At 39.4% G+C, this 16,573-nt stretch overlaps 1 protein-coding gene across 1 annotated transcript in view; it reads left to right on the forward strand.

Moving 5' to 3' along the window:
* The window catches only part of RNF139 (ring finger protein 139), a 29,494-nt gene that overhangs the window by 463 nt on the left and 12,458 nt on the right, over nt 1-16,573 (forward strand). Inside the window, exon 2 of the mRNA XM_004372994.2 lies at nt 1-165. Coding sequence (XP_004373051.2) covers nt 1-165 — 165 coding nt within the window. The remainder of the gene's footprint in view (nt 166-16,573) is intronic.

The raw sequence follows: 16,573 nt of genomic DNA on the forward strand, positions 1-16,573 counted from the left end.
CCCCGCAGCAGCAGGTGCGGATGGCCCATCAGCAGGTCTGGGCGGCGCTCGAAGTGGCGCTCCGGGTGCCCTGCCTCTACATCATCGACGCCATCTTCAACTCCTACTACGATTCCGGCCAGAGCCGGTTCTGCATCGGGCTCCAGGTCTTCCTCCGTCTACTTGGTAAGGGAATCCGGGTAGCCAGCGTCCCGGGACTGTTCTGTGGGCCGAGACGTGCGCCAGGGACTCGGGCAGGCGCGCGCAGGCTGTGTGTCGGGTGTGTGTGTGTGTGTCGGGGGTGTGTGTGTGTGTTTCGGAACCACAGTTTCATTTTCCAGAGCGGCGTCTTGGCGGGGTAGGAGGGGTGAGGAGGTGATACTTGTCTTGGAGTTGACGGCGGAGCGATCTTGCCTACGAGTCAACCCGCTATTGAAGTGTCGCACCTGAATGAGGCGAGGAGGCAGGATGGCTGTGTGTGCATGCGACTCTTTGCCTCTTGTTTCTTTTTGGAAATAATTGCTGGTTTACCGCGTCCTGTGCTACAGTCTTGGATAAACAGCGACTCTGCTTGTTCTGTTCTCGCCGTGTGTGACCTTGGACTTGTACCAAGGTGTGGGTCTCAGTTTGTCCGTCTCCAAAATGCAGAATACTTCGTTGTCATTTCGTCTGCATCAGCGGGGTCCATGTGATCGTGAGGTGTCTGCAGTAAATGACATTTCAAGAGAAGGAGACACAGGGTTTCGAATGTCAGACCTTGAAACCATTACCAGAAATCCTCAGGAAGAGATACTTATAACGAATCCTAAAATTTTCCATGGATAAACGAGAAAGTATTGAAAAAACTATAAAAACATAGCTAGAAAGTAGTGAGACATATCCAAAAGAGACCTGAAAATGAGTGTTTTTGTTGCATATGGAGTTTAAAAACGCCTTGTATTTCACTCCGCATCTTCATCTTCACTTATATCTCCAGAGTGAGAGGCATTTATGCGTAAAAGAATGTTTTTAAGTCATTGAAACTTGGCAAATCTTGTTGATGAGGTAATTGTTGTGATCAGTCTTTAGTAGACTAGGGCTTTTGAAGTGTTGCTCAGGGTAGGCTGTTGGTGAGATCCTTCTCAAGACTTTGGGAATTATGAGCCATCTGTTGCTTCTTTATTCTTACAGAAACAGAGTGGTGGTAAATGCAGAATTTTGTTCTTAGCAGTAAATAACAGTATTTTTATTTATATGGTACTTTTTACTTTAGCAGTGCATTTTTGCTGGTATTATCTCACCTTCAAACATCCTTCAGAGGTGAGTGATGATATTCTCATTTTACAAATGAGGAAACTGAGGGTTATAGAGGTTAAGTGTTTTGGTCTTGGTACACAGCCAGTAAAGTGGTTGCCAGAGGCTGGGCTTAAACATCTTCTGAGATCAAGTATGGTTCACTTCCTTTTCAAGTACAGCTGCAGTCCAGATACAGAATGGTCTAGTAACGCTCATTATTATATTTTAAAGATATGAGCGTGATGTTCTTTAGCACAAGACTTTTCAGTAACCCATCAACGACTTAATCCCAACCATTCCTACTTGCCTCTGTGAAAGTGTACTTCCACCACTATCTGTGGCATAAATGGGACTGCCTCTGAGAGGATTTCGCATATTCATTCCGGAAATAGTATAGCCACTACCTCGCATGTTCTTACAGCATGGTAACTACAGATCCTCTGAGAACCCCTTTGGGACCAGGTACTTTAATGCAGTGCTCTCAGAGTTGAGTTTCAGGCTAGGGAGCTTTAAGGAAAAGGAGTATTTTCCTTAATTAAGTCATTTGTAGTTTTTAAGAACATTGAACAAAGTAATCTGGTGTTTTTCTTTTTTTCTATTTGTGCTTCTTATTTTTGTAATAAATTAATGGAAGTTTGTATTTCACAATTTAAAAGACACCTCAGGCAAGTTATTTAACTGCTCTGTGCCTTGGTTTTCTCACCAAGGTTTTCTCACCAAGGCACAATGATGGACAGTGATGGTATCTGTCTCCTGGGAGTGTGAAGACAATAAATAAGTTAGGATGTAAATCACTTAGAACAGTACCTTCGGCCGGTAAGGGCTATTTAAGTGTTAGCTATTAATAAGCTTGATTATTTTAAAAAATATTTTAATACTTCAATTAAGACATACTTTGTTATGGATATTTTGGTCTTTTGAAGACATCAGCAAAATGTAAATACATAGTTGGTCCTGTATTTGAAAATTTTGATCCCACAATATTTTCTGGGTCAGAGTTTACAAGAAATACAAAATATTTTTCAAAACTATCACCTTACTTCTCCGTATATTGTATAAGACGATTATACTGATTTTTCACATTTGCAGTAATAATCATTTTAATAACCTGGTTTTGATGCTGAAAAATTCACCCTAAACAAAAACAAATATCTTAAATTTTTGATACCCATTTGATGGGCATCTTACATGGTTATTAAAAGCGACAGATTCATGTGTTAAAGATAGCAGTGGATAGTTGAAATTGATCTACCTGGTGGTTTTTGTTTCAACCTGATTAGGTTTGTTTCCCCCCATATTTGATTAAAATCTTTTTTTAAAAAAAATTTTGTAGTGTAACTCCACCCTCATTTTCAAATTTGAAAATTGACCTGAGGTTCAGAGAAATGAAGTGACTTTCAGGAATACACAATTAATAAGTAGCAGAGTTGAGGCTTTCCAAAGAGGTCAACAAGTTTGATTACTCTAAAGACAAAATTAAATTCATTTTCCTAACATTAAAAATTAGTTGCCATTGAGCCAATTCAGACTCAAGGCAACCCTGTGTATCAGAGTAGAACTGCGCTTGATAGGGTTTTTGTTTTTTATAATTTATTTTATTTTGTTGTTGTTGAGAATATACAAAGTAAAACACACACCAGTTCAACAGTTTCTACATTTACAGTTCAGTGACATTGATTACATTCTTTGAGTTGTGCAACCATTCTCACCCTCTTTTTCTGAGTTGTTCTTCCCCCATAAACATAAACTCACTTCTCCCCAAGCTTCCTATCTAATCTTTCCAGTTGCTGTTGTCAGTTTGATCCCATATGGATAGATCTTAAAAGCACAGTGCTCAAGGCAGACATTCTTTACTAGTAAAAAGCTAAACTATTGTTTGGTTTTAAGAAGACTTCAGGGAATATTTTTTGTTTAACGTTTAATCATTATCTTAGGGCAGTGGTTTCAGGGATTCATGCAGCCTCCCTGGCTCCAAAAAGTCTGGATTCCATGAGAATTTTAAATTCTATTTGGCATTTTGCCCTTTTTGATCAGGATTCTTCTATAGTAACTTGATTAGTTATTATAATTGTAGACTTCTCAGTAGTACTGTATATAAATCTCAGTTGTAAGCCTCACTTTTTTCCTTAAAATGGAGTTATAAAAATGGAAATATATTCTCTAAATTAAAAAAATTATGAATTTTATATGTAATAGTTGAAGAATTTACCCCCATACAAAAAAGTGCTACACCTGTACTTTCATTTGATATCGGACTAATTGTAGAATTTCAACAAGTCAGAAAATAAAGCATTTTATTTTGGAGATCCAAATAAAATTATATAATGTATAGAATATAAGCTATTTCTTGTTGTTGTTAGCTGCTGTCAAGTTCACCCCCAACTCAGCAGCCCCATGCACAGTGGAATAAAATGCTGCCTGGTCCTGCACCATCCCCAAAATCGAATCATTGTCATCTGTAAGGTTTTCATTGGCTGATTTTCAGAAGGAGATCACTAGGCCTTTCTTCCTTCCTAGTTTGTCTTAGTCTGGAAGCTCTGCTGAAACCTGTTCAGCATCATAGCAACACACAAGCCTCCACTGACAGATGAGTGGTAGCGGCTGCACTGGCTGGGAATTGAGCCTGGGTCTCTCTCATGGAAGGCAAGAATTCTGCCACTAAACCACCAGTGTCTCAAGCTATTTCTTAGGAAGTGTTAAATGCTGAATGAAACTGAGTTCAGAACAACATAATGCTGAATTAGCGCGTTTAAATGCAAGGCAGAAATTGCAAATACAGGAGTTTGTTTTAATAGTACTACCCATATAATGATAATTCATTCAAGTGGGAAAGGATTTTCTAAACATAAAAGAAAACACAGAAATTACAAGAGAAAATTTTGATAAATTTGAGTACATGAAGCTGGAAAACATCTGTATGGCAAAACTTTAAAAAAATTCTTTAAAAATGACAAATTGAGGGGAAAATATTTACATCATATGAGATTAAAGTTCTAGTAGGAGTTTTACTCAGTCAATAAGAAAAACATACTCCCCAAAAAAATCGACCTAGGACAAGCAGTTCACAAGGAACGAAATGCAGACGGTCAATAAGAAAAAGAAAAGGTATTTAATCTCATTTATAATTAAAGAAATGCAGTCAAAACAAAAATTCACTTAGATTGGTAAAGTTCAAAGTTTGATTAAAACTAGTTTAACAAAGGTATGGGGAAATAGTTAAATTTATACAATTTTGGTAGACAGACTGTTTGACTCTATCAAGTGAAATTTGCCATATACCTTTTTATTCATAATTCCAGTTCTACGAATTTGTCCTAGAGATACAGTTTTACTTGTACAAAGACTATGATCAAGGATATTATTTGCAGCATTATGGGGCAGTAACAAAACAACAGTAAACTTAACAACCTAAATGTCTGTTAAAGGGAATTGGTTGATTTTTTTTTTTTTTTTGTATTATGGTCTAGCCATACAATAAAGTGTTGAAAAGAATGAGATAAGAGTTACTCATGGTGCTGTAGAAAGATCTGAGAAAACCTGTAGAGTGAAAAAACAAAGTGACACAGTAGTAATTATGTCTGGCATAGGGATAGATCAGGGGTTCTCACAACAGTGGCACTACAAGTATCCCCTGCTTTTTCAAAGTTCGCTTTACGCCACTCCACTTTTACAAAAGACCTACATTAGTACCTGTTAACTGAAGGAAATCCGAAGAGGAATTTCACTTTTACCAAAAAAGGCGAAAAGTTCAGCATTTGTTTTGCAGTGAGCCATTAAAGAGGCAGTGCGCCCCTCAAGCAGCGAGAGTGGCATCGCCAAGCTCCTTCCCTGGGAACTACACTCAGTGTCTCAGCATCAAGCAGCCATAGCTTTGAACTGTATCTGAGCATCATATCATTCCTGCTTTTATTATATGTTAGTGTTATTTTAAGTTTTATGTGTTATTTGGTATGATTTGGTGGGTTATTTTTTGAGTCTGGGAATGCTCTAAAATTTTTCCCATATAAATTAATGGTAATTGCTTCTTCACTTTACGCCAGTTTGGTTTACGGAAGGTTTCATAGGAACGCTGTTCTTAAGGATAGCGTGGGAAATCTGTATTGACATTTTGGATGGGATAATTCTTTGCTGTGGGAGGGCTGTCCTTTGCATTGTAGGATGTTTAACAACATTCCTGTCTTCTACCTGCTAGATGTCAGTAGCACCTCCTCATATACTCCCTAGTTGTGACAACCAAAAATTTCTCCAGATGTTGCCTAACATGTCCTGTGGGGCAAATTGTCCCTGGTTGAAAACCATTGAGGTAGAAAAAGAGACCAATAGGATAGAATAGAAAGACCAGAAACAGACCACCCATGTATAGATTGGAACTCCATGTGTTTCAAGTGTGGAATTACAGTTTAGTGAGGTAAATATGGATTATTCAACTAGTAGTCATTTAGTTATTCATGTGGAAAAAACTATACTGGATCCGTACCTCAGACCAATGTATAAGCAGTGAATTCTAAGTGGATTAATACCTAAACGTGAAAAAATAGAACTTTAACAATTTTAGAAAAAAATACAGGAGAATTTTGTTTTTCCTCAGAGTAGGGGGAGAAATCTTTAGAGCTATATAAAAAAAAAGTATAAAATTAAGATTGGTAAGTTCAATGATACTAAAATTAGAAACCGCTGTTACTGAAAAGGCAGCGTTCAAAAAAGTAAAAAGAGGGAGGCAATCCAAGATGGCGGCATAGTCAGACGCCTCATAACGTCTCTCTTACAACAAAGACCCAAGAAAACAAGTGAATCAGATATAGATGTCAGCTGTGGAACCGTTGGCATCAAAGGCAAGGCTGAAGAATCAAAGACTAAGTGCCAAGTGGAAGGAAAACAAAAACAGCAGACATGGAGAATTACGAATTGCCATTGCCCTGCTAGCTGAGCCTGCACAGCGTGGTCACACTGGGACAAAGCAAGCAGTGTTCCCAGCTGAAGCCCCCATTACCTGGAGCTATGCAGGAGCTACTCTGCACCTGTGTCCAGAGCCAGGCAGGAGTGCTCCCCGCCTTGCAAGAGTTAAGTGCATTCACCTCACCCACTGTGCCCTCCCCTAGGCCCCCGTAGCGGAGGCCTGCAGACCTGTGTTGACCACCCCCCTGCAAGTCTATCCCCCCTGACCCTCCTCACTGCCCTGCCCTCTGAGAAGAGGGCCTATGGACTGGCAGCATCCCCTCTTGCGCCCACTCAGCCATGCCGGGGGCCTGAGATCCGGTGATACCCACTTCTCTGCCCAATCACCCGCACTGGGAGCTCATGGATGGGCAGCAGCCCTTATTCCACCGACCCATCCATACCAGGAGCCTGTGGTTTAGAGGTGCCCCCTCTTCCACCTACCCACTCACACTAGAGGCCCTTGTACTGGTGACACTTTCTCCTAAGCCCAGCCACCTGAGTCGGGGCCTGTGGATTGGTGATGTCTACTTCTCCACCTGGCTGCAGGTGCTGGGGGCCTAGGGACCAGTGGCACCCCTTCTTCCACACAGCCAACTGTGCCAGGGGTCCAAGGGCCTGCAGCACCTGCTGCTGTGACCAGCTGCCTGCACCAGAGGCCCATGGACTGGCAGTGCCTGCTGCTTTACCTAGCCACTGGCACCAGGAGCCCATGAACCAGAGGCTCCTACTCTAATGCCCAGCCACTCATGCTGTGGGCCAGGAGACCAGTGGCACCTTCTACTCTCTTTAGCCACATATGCTGGGGGCCAAGGACTGGTGACATACCTCCCCCACATAGCGCTGTATTGGAAAGGGGCGTGCCCTCTTAGCAGGCATCCGTGGACTGGCTGCAGTACTTCCTGCCTTGCCCCCCACACTGCCCCTTCCGCACAACCAGAGACTTGTGCCTGCTCTGACCACCCCCATGCAGCCTTGCCTGCCCAGGACCATCAGTAAGAGTTTCCATACCACTCACTCAGTGACTGATGACCCACGCACCCTGGCCCCAACCACCCAGCAACTGTCAGTACACACACACACACACACACACACACACACACACACACACACACACACACACACACACACACACCACCCAACCCAGTGACCAGTGAGAATGCTGCCTGCACCCATGCCTAGGGGACCAGTCAGACAGATGCATCACCTCACCAGCAACACCAGCTACATCCTCAGCCGCCCCACAAGATCAGTGAACAGAGGCCGATGCTTACACCCCCAGCCGCTGCTCCACACACTTGGAGACAGGCGGTGAGTACTCCAGTGTAGCTAGACTAGGAACCAGAGTAGTACATGTGCTCCGCCTGCTAGGATATATCAAAACAAAACAGAAATCAGGACGTAGCAAAGAAATGTACAGTAAATAATATAATAACACCTTAATGCCTCAGAGACAACAGACGATATCAAATCATAGAAAGAAGCAGGACAAGATGGCTGCAGCAAGTGACCAAAATAAAGAACCAGGAAACCTTTCTGTGGAAGAAATGGCAATGGAACTACCTGATAAGGAATTCAGAAGACTAATATATAGGGTTCCTTAAGAGATCAAGAAAGAGGTCAAGAAAACACATACAAAACCAAGGAAAAGAAAGGCAAAATCAAGGAGAACAGACAAAGCAATAGAAGAATTCATGAAGACAATACAAGACTAAAACAATAACAGACAGTTAGAAACCATACAAAAATAGCAACTAGAAATCCAAAAGATTAACAATAAAGTATCAGAAATAGACAACTCAATAGAAGGACATAGGAGCATAATTGAATGAACGAAGACAGAATCTTTGAAATAGAGGAAAAATCCCTTGACACCGAATTTGTTTGAGGAAAAATCAGAAAAAAGAATGATGAAAAATGAAGAAAGCCTAAGAATTATGTGGGATATTATCAAGAGGAAAAATTTAAGCATGATCAGAATTCCAGAACAAAACAAGACAAAAACAAAACAAAACAAAAACAAAAACAGCAAATTGTCGAAGATTTGCTGGCAGAAAAGTTCCCTAATATCGTGAAGGATGAGAAGATACCTATTCATGAAGGTCAGCAAAGCCCATACAGGATAGAGCTGAAAAGAAAGTCACCAAGACATAATCAAACTTGTCAAAATCAAAGACAGAATCCTGAGAGCAGCTTGGGAAAAGCAAAAAGTCTCCTACAAAGGGGAATCAATAAGTCTAAGCTCTGATTGCAAGCAAGAAGGCAATAGGATGACATATACAAAACCTTGAATGAAGCAGAATTGCCAACCAAGACTTATATGTCTAGGAAAATTGTCTCTCAAATACAATGGTGACATTTCCAGATAAACAAATTAAGGAAATTTGTAAAAACCAGACCAACCTTACGAGAAATATTAAAGGAAGTCCTTCAGACAGACCCAACATCAGACAAACGTGAGATTAGGACACAAGACAGCATCAACCAGATACCAACCTAGATAAAAATTTTTCAAAAATAAAACAAAGCTAAAAGACTGAAAACAGGGAGCCAGAGACATCAATCTGTAAATGATGACAACATCAAAACAAAAAGGAGGATAAATGGTGTAGGTATAGAACTTTCATAGGGAGAGGAAGTCAAGGAGATACCAAGAAATAAAAGACTGCTTTATTAGGAAGATAAAGGTAAATTTCAAGGTAGCCACAAAGAAAGTTAACAAACCTACTCATCAGAATAAAAAAGAAGAAAAACATAAAAACTACTAACAAAATCAACAATAACAAAAGAAATGAAAAGGAAATCCACACACAAAAAGACCTCAGCACAGAAAATTAAGCAGAACAAAGAAAGCATCAACACTCCCCCCTCCAAAAAAAGCACACACACAAAAAAGGACAGCAGTAGACTCATACCTGTCAATAATCACAGTGAATGTAAATGGCTTAATTGCACCAGTAAACAGACAGTGGCAGAATGGATAAAAAAAATATGATCCATCAGTGTGCTGTCTACAAGAGACACACCTGCGACATAAAGACATAAATAAACTAAAACTCATAGGTTGGAAAAATATCAAACAAACAGTAACCAAAAAAGAACAGGAGTGGCAGTATTAATCTCTAATAAAATAGACTTCAAGGCAAAATCTGTCCTAAAAGATAAGGAAGGACATTATATAATGGTTAAAGGTACCAAGAGGGCATACCCATAATAAATATATATACACCCAATTACAGAGATCCAAAATATGTAAAACAAACTCTAACAGCATTGAAAAGAGAAATAGACAGTTCCACAATAATAGTAGGAGACTTCAACACACCACTTTCAATGAAAGAACAACCAGAAACACAGATCTAAATGCCATAATCAGCTAACTCAACCTCATAGAAATATACAAAATGCTTCACTGAACAGCAGCAAAGTATACATTCTTTTGCAGTGCACATGGATCATTCTTCAGAATAGCCCACATTTTAGGCCACAAAGCAAGTCTCAATAATATCCAAAACATTGAAATAATACAAAGTATTTTCTCTGACCACAACATTATAAAAGAAATAACAGAAAGAGCAAGAAAAAAAAATCAAATACATGGAAACTGAATAACACCTTGCTTAAAAACCACTGGGTAATAGAAGAAATCAAAGATGAAATAAAAAAATTCTTAGTATCAAATTAGAACGAAAACACAACGTACCAAAACCTTTGGGACACAGCAAAACAGTGCGTAGCGGTCAATTTATAGCAATAAACGCATGCACAAAAAAGAGGAAAGGGCCCAAATCAAACATTATCCCTAGAACTCGAACAAATAGAGAGTAGCAAAAGAAGCTCACAGTCACCAGAAGAAAGTTAATAATAAAGATTAGAGCAGAAATAATTGAAACCAAGAACAGAAAAACAATAGAACGAATCAACAAGACCAGTAGTTGGGTCTTTGAACGGATCAATAAAATTGACAAACCACTGGCCAAATTGACAAAAGAGCAGCAGGAGAAGAAGCAGATAACCCAAATAAGAAATGAGATGGGTAGCATTAAAACAGAACCAACTAAAATAAAAAGGATCATAACAGAATACTATGAAAAATTGTACTCCAACAAATTTGAAAGCCTAGAGGAAATGGACAAATTTCTAGAAACGCACTACCGACTTAAACTAACAAAAACTGAGGTAGAGAAACTGAACAGACCCCTAACGAAAGAAGAGATTGAAAAGGTAATAAAAAAACCCTCCCAACTAATAAAAGCCCTGGCCTGGACAGCTTCACTGTAGAATTCTACTGAACATTCATAGAAGAGCTCACACCAATACTACTCAAACTATTTCAGAGCATAGAAAAGGAAGGACTATTCCTGAATTCATTCTGTGAAGCCAGCATAACCATGATACCAAAGCCAGGTAAAGACACCACAAAAAAAGTAAATTACAGACCAATCTCCCTCATGAATATAGATGCAAAAATTCGCACCAAAATTCTAGCCAATAGAATTCAACAGTATATTTAAAAAAAAAAAAAATGACCAGGTGGGATTCATACCAGCTATGCAAGGACAGATCAACATTAAAAAATCAACCAACATAATCCACCATATAATTAAAACAAAAAGAATCACATGATTATCTCAAGCGACATAGACAAGGCATTTGTTAAAGTCCAACACACATTCCTCATAAAAAACTCATCAAAATAGGAGTAGAAGGGAAATTCCTCAACATAATAAAAGGCATTTATAGAAAACCAACAGCTATCTTTTTTCTTAACAGAGAGACTGAAAGTATTCTCTTTGAGAATAACAACCAGACAAGGATGACCTTTGTCACCTCCCTTATTCAACATTATACTGGAAGTTCTAACTAGAGCAGTAAGACCAGAAAAGAAAAAGGGCATTCAAATTGATAAGGAAGTAGTAAAACTATCCCTATTTACAGATGTTACGATTTTATACATAGAAAATCCCAAAGATTCCACAAGAAAGCTACTGAAACTAATAGAAGGATTCAGCAAAGTAGCAGGGTATAAAATCAACATCCAAAAATCAGTTGGATTCCTCTATACACCAACAAAGACAACTTTGAAAAGGAAATCAGGAAAACAATATCATTCACAACACCCATCCACCCCCATAAAAAAGGCGTAAAATACTTAGGAATAAATCTAACCAGGGACATAAAAGATCTACACAAAGAAAACTACAAAACACTACTGGAAGCCAAAAGAGACCTACATAAATGGAAAAACATACCATGCTCATGGATAGGAAGATTTAACATTGTGACAATGTTAATACTACCCAAAGTGATCTATATTGTTGGCAGTTTTTTAATAACCTTTTCAATCTCTTCTTTTGTTATGGGTTTATTTAGTTGTTCTACTTCTGTGTTAATTTAGGTAGGTAGTGAGTTTCTAGAAATTTGTCCATTCTAGGTTTTCAAATTTGTCAGTACAATTTTTCATAGTAATCTGTTATGATTCTTTTAATTTCAGATGGGTCTGTTGTGATATCACCCATCTCATTTCTTATATGGGTTATCTGCTTCCTCTCCAGTTTTTCTTTTGTCAGTTTGGCCAGTGGTTTGTCAATTTTGTTGATCTTTTCAAAGAACCAGCTTTTGGACTTGTTAACTCTTTCAGTTGTTTTTCTGTTCTCTATTTCATTTAATTCTGCTCTAATTCTTATTATTTCCTTCCTTCTGGCACCTGTGGGCTTCTTTTGCTGCTCACTTTCTACTTGTTCCAGTTGTAGGGTTAATGCTTTGATTATGAGCCTTTCTTCTTTATGGATGTGTGCATTTATTGCTATAAACTGACCTCTGAGCACTGCTTTTGCTGTGTCCCAAAGGTTCTGGTAGGATGTGTTTTCATTCTCATTTGATTTTATGAATTTCTTTATTCCATCCTCAATTTCTTCTATAACCCAGTAGTTTTTGAGCAAGGTGTTCAGTTTCCATGTGTTTGATTTTTTTCGTTTTTGTGTTGTTGATTTCCACTTTTATGGCTTTATGGTCAGAAAAGATGCTTTGTAATATTTCGATGTTTTGGATTTTGTTAAGGCTTGCTTTATGGCCTAATGTGTGGTCTATTCTGGGGAATGGTCCACGTGCATTGGAAAAGAAAGTATACTTGGCTGCTGTTGGGTGCAGTGTTTGGTATATGTCTGTGACATCAAGTTGGTTGATTGTAGCATTTAGCTCTTCCGTGTCTTTGTTGACCTTCTTTCTGGATGTTCTGCCCTTCACCAAAAGTGGCGTGTTGAAGTCTCCTACTATTATTGTGGAGCTATCTATCTCTCTCTTCAGAGCTGTTAGAGTTTGTTTTATGTATTTTGGAGCCCTGTTGTTCGGTGCGTAAATATTTATTATAGTTATGTTCTCCTGATGTATTGATCCTTTAATCATTATATAGTGCCCTTCCTTATCCTTTGTGGTGGATTTTACTTTAAAGTCTGTTTTGTCAGAGATTAATATTGGCACTTCTGCTCTTTTTTGAGTGTTGTTTGCTTGATACATTTTTTTCCATCCTTTGAGTTTTAGCCTGTTTGTGTCTTTAAGGTGCGTCTCTTGTAGGCAGCATATACATGGATCATGCTTTTTTATCCAATCTGCCACTCTCTGTCTCTTTATTGGTGCATTCAGTCCGTTTACATTCAGTGTAATTATTGATAGATAAGAGTTTAGTGCTGTCATCCTCATATCTCTTTTTGTGTGTTGTTCACAGTTTCTTTGTTCTCCTCGATTTTCTGTGCTGAGTAGTTTTTCTTTATGTATTTTTTTTCCATCTTTTTCTTTGTTGTCGATTTTGTGTTTGCTGGGTCTTTATGTTTTTCTGCTTTTTTATTTTGATTTGTAGGATTGTTAGATTACTTTGTGATTACCTTAATATTTACCCCTGTTTTTCTAAGTTTATACCAGTCTTTTATTACTTATATCACCTTAACTTCCCCTCCATATAGAAAATCAGTGTCTCCATTTTTTAAGTCCCTCTTTTTTTTGTTTTAATATTATCCTTTTTTACATATTTTTATCTGTTTCCCTATTTTCAATGTTTTAGCTTTGATGTATTTTCCATTTCTGTATCTGAGTCAGTATCTGGTTGCTCTGTCCTGTGTTCTAGTCTTGTGTTGGTAGCTGGTGTTATTGATTATCTAACCGTAGGACTCCCTATAGTATTTTTTGTAATTTTGGTTTGGGTTTTGCAAATTCCCTGAACTTCTGTTTATCTGGAAATGCCCTAATTTTGCCATCATATTTTAGAGACAGTTTTGCTGGATATATAATTCTTGGCTGACAGTTATTTTCCTTCAAGGCTTTAAATATGTCATCCCATTGCCTGAAGCCTGCATGGTTTCTGCTGAGTAGTCCGAGATTATTCTAATTGACTCTCCTTTGTAGATGACTCTTCTTTTATCCCTAGCTGCTCTAAAATTGTCTCTTTATCTTTGGTTTTGGTAAGTTTGATTATAATATTTCTTGGTGACTTTCTTTTGGGATCTACCTTATGTGGGTTCGATAAGCATCTTGGATAGGTATCTTCTCATCTTTCATGATATCAGGGAAGGTTTCTGTCAACAAATCTGCAACAATTTTCTCTGTATTTTCTGTTATCCCCCCGTTCTGGTACTCCAATCACTCATAGGTCATTTCTCTTGATAGAGTCCCACATGACTCTTAGAGTTTCTTCATTCTTTTTAATTCTGTTATCTGATTTTTCCTCAAATAAGTTGGCATCAAGAGCTTTATCTTCAATGTCACTGATTCTAATTTCTCCTGCCTCAATTCTGCTCTTATGACTTTCTGTTGAGTTGTCTAATTCTGAAATTTTGTTGTTAATCTTCTGGATTTCTGATTGCTGTCTCTCTCTGGATTCTTGCAGCATATCAAATTTGGCATTATGTTCTTGAATAACTTTTTTAAGTTCCGCTACTACTGTGTCTGTATGTTCCCTGGGTGTTTCTGCATTTTGTCGAATTTTTCTTTCTTACTTCTAGAAGAGTTCTGTATATTAATCTTTTGTATTCTGCCTCTGGTAATTCCAAGAAGTTCTCTTCCTCCAGAAAATTTATTGATTTCTTTATTTTGGAAGCTTGCTGAAGCTATCACGGACTGCCTCTTTATGTGACTTGATATTGACTGTTGTCTCCGAGCCGTCAGTAGTTTATTATAATTTTATTTTGTATTTGCTTAGTGAGACCTAGCTTCTTATTTTGTTTTGTTTTGATATGCCCAAATAGGCTGCTTGTGTGCACTAGTTTGATTTTTGACACCTTTGGATCTCTAACGTCCTGTCACCAGGTAGTTAGTTCTGTAACTAAGTATGTGCACACAGGAGTCTGTTAAATTTTCCTATATGGGTTCAGCTCAGGTGTTCAGGCAGTCGGTCACCAAGTGTGTGATGCAGGCTCTCACCCCAGTCCTAGAGAGGCATGGGTGATTGGTGCACGCACTGGACTCTGGCTGTGGTAGGGGATCACGCGCTGAGCCAGGCAGGGGGCTGACGGCTGCCCCTGAGAGTCTGAAAGGAAGGCGTGTCCCTATTGTCTAGGGTGAGTAGGTAGGTGAGTTTTGCAGCCAGACTATGAGCACCCCACTCTGTTGGCTGTAAAGACTTGAGGGTACCACTTTTTCTTGGATTCCTGTAGCAGGTGACTAGGCGTTTTAGGTGCTACCGCCAGTCCTTAAGCCCCTGCTGCAGATCGATAAAAATGCCTACTTAAGGGGCAGGTCTGTTTCGAAGGTCACAAATCTGCCAATTCACAGCTGAAGCAGTTGAAATTAAACTTCAGATGTTTGCCCTGTTGTACTATGGCAGTGAGGACTAATGCTATTGAGATGGGTCCCCACAAGTCTATACAGGGGTGTAAGGCACTCAGAGTCTGTGGACCCCTGATACCTGCGCCCAGCAAAGGAGCTGTGCTGACCCTGTGTTCCTGGCTTAGGGGAGCCAGCAGGTTATTTGTTCCCTCTCCACGGCCAGGAGAATGGGTCAGGGCGCCTCTTGGGATCTACTTCTGGCCCAGCAGACTCCCGGTGCAGAGCACGGAGGGAGGAGGTAAAAGGGAGAGAGGTTTTTCCCAAATGGGGCTTTTTTTTTTTTTTTAAATCCCTGCGAAAGGGTGCACGCATGTACTTATCGTAGCTTCTTGGGAGCTGCTTTTCACTGGTTCGGAGTGTCCAAGCAGAAGCTCTGCTGCCGGGTCTCTCCCGATGTGGAAATTGCTTCCCGAGCACGTGCACAGCACAGCTGTTTGCCTGCTTCACCGCAGACCGGCATGGCTGCAGCACTGCAGTTTCGCCGCCACGGCTCTGGCCCTCCTCATCTCTTCCAAACGATTTCCCTCTCCCATATCACTCAGACGGATTTCTTAACCTTGCCTTGTTCAGGGCTCCCAGATATTCACATAGAATCAAATCACTTGTTTTTCCAGTTCTTTGTTGTAAGAGGAATATAGGAAGCGTCTACTCCACCATGTTGACCACGCCCCAAGCGATCTATAGATATAATTCAGTCCCGATCCAAATTCCAACAGTATTTTTTAATGGGATGGAAAGACTAATCACCAACTTTGTATGGAAAGGAAAGAGGCCCAAGATAAGTAAAGGATTATTGAAGAATGAAGAACAAAGTAGGAGGCCTCACACTACTGATCTCAGAACTTACGACACAGTCATAGTAGGGGTACGGTAACAGGGGTTATAGTAGGGGTACACAGCCTGGTAGGGGTGCAATAACAGACACATAGACCAGTGGAACAGAATTGAGAACCTAGACATAAATCCACCCATCTATGGATAGCAAATCTTTGACAAAGGGCCAAAGCCCACTAAGTGAGGAAGAGATGGTATTTTTAATAAATGGTGCTGGCAAAACGATGTCCATTTGTGAAAAAATGAAACAGGACCCATACTTCACACCATGCATAAAAAGTAACTCAAAGTGGGTCAAAGACCTAAACATAAAACCTAAAACTGTAAAGATCATGGAAGAAAAAATAGGAACGTTATGGGCCCTAGTATATGGCATAAATAGAATACCAAGCGTAAACAAAAATGCACAAACAGCAGAATATGAACTAGATAAATGGGACCTCTTAAACACTTAAGTTTATCAGAAAACTGCTCCAAAAAAGTAAAAAGAGAACTTACAGACTGGGAAAAAATTTTTAGGTATGACATATCCTACAAGGTCTAATCTCTAAAATTCATAGAAAATTTTAACACGTCAACAACAAAAAGACAAACAGTCCAATTAAAAAATGTGCAAAGGATATGAACAGACACTTCACCAAAGAGACATTCAGGCAACAAACAGATACATGAAGAAATGCTCATCATTAGCCAGTAGAGAGATGCACCTCAAAACTACAAGCAGATACCATCT

The sequence above is a fragment of the Trichechus manatus genome, unplaced genomic scaffold (assembly GCF_000243295.1).
Source record: "Trichechus manatus latirostris isolate Lorelei unplaced genomic scaffold, TriManLat1.0 scaffold00022, whole genome shotgun sequence".
In the NCBI taxonomy this organism is placed as follows: domain Eukaryota; kingdom Metazoa; phylum Chordata; class Mammalia; order Sirenia; family Trichechidae; genus Trichechus; species Trichechus manatus.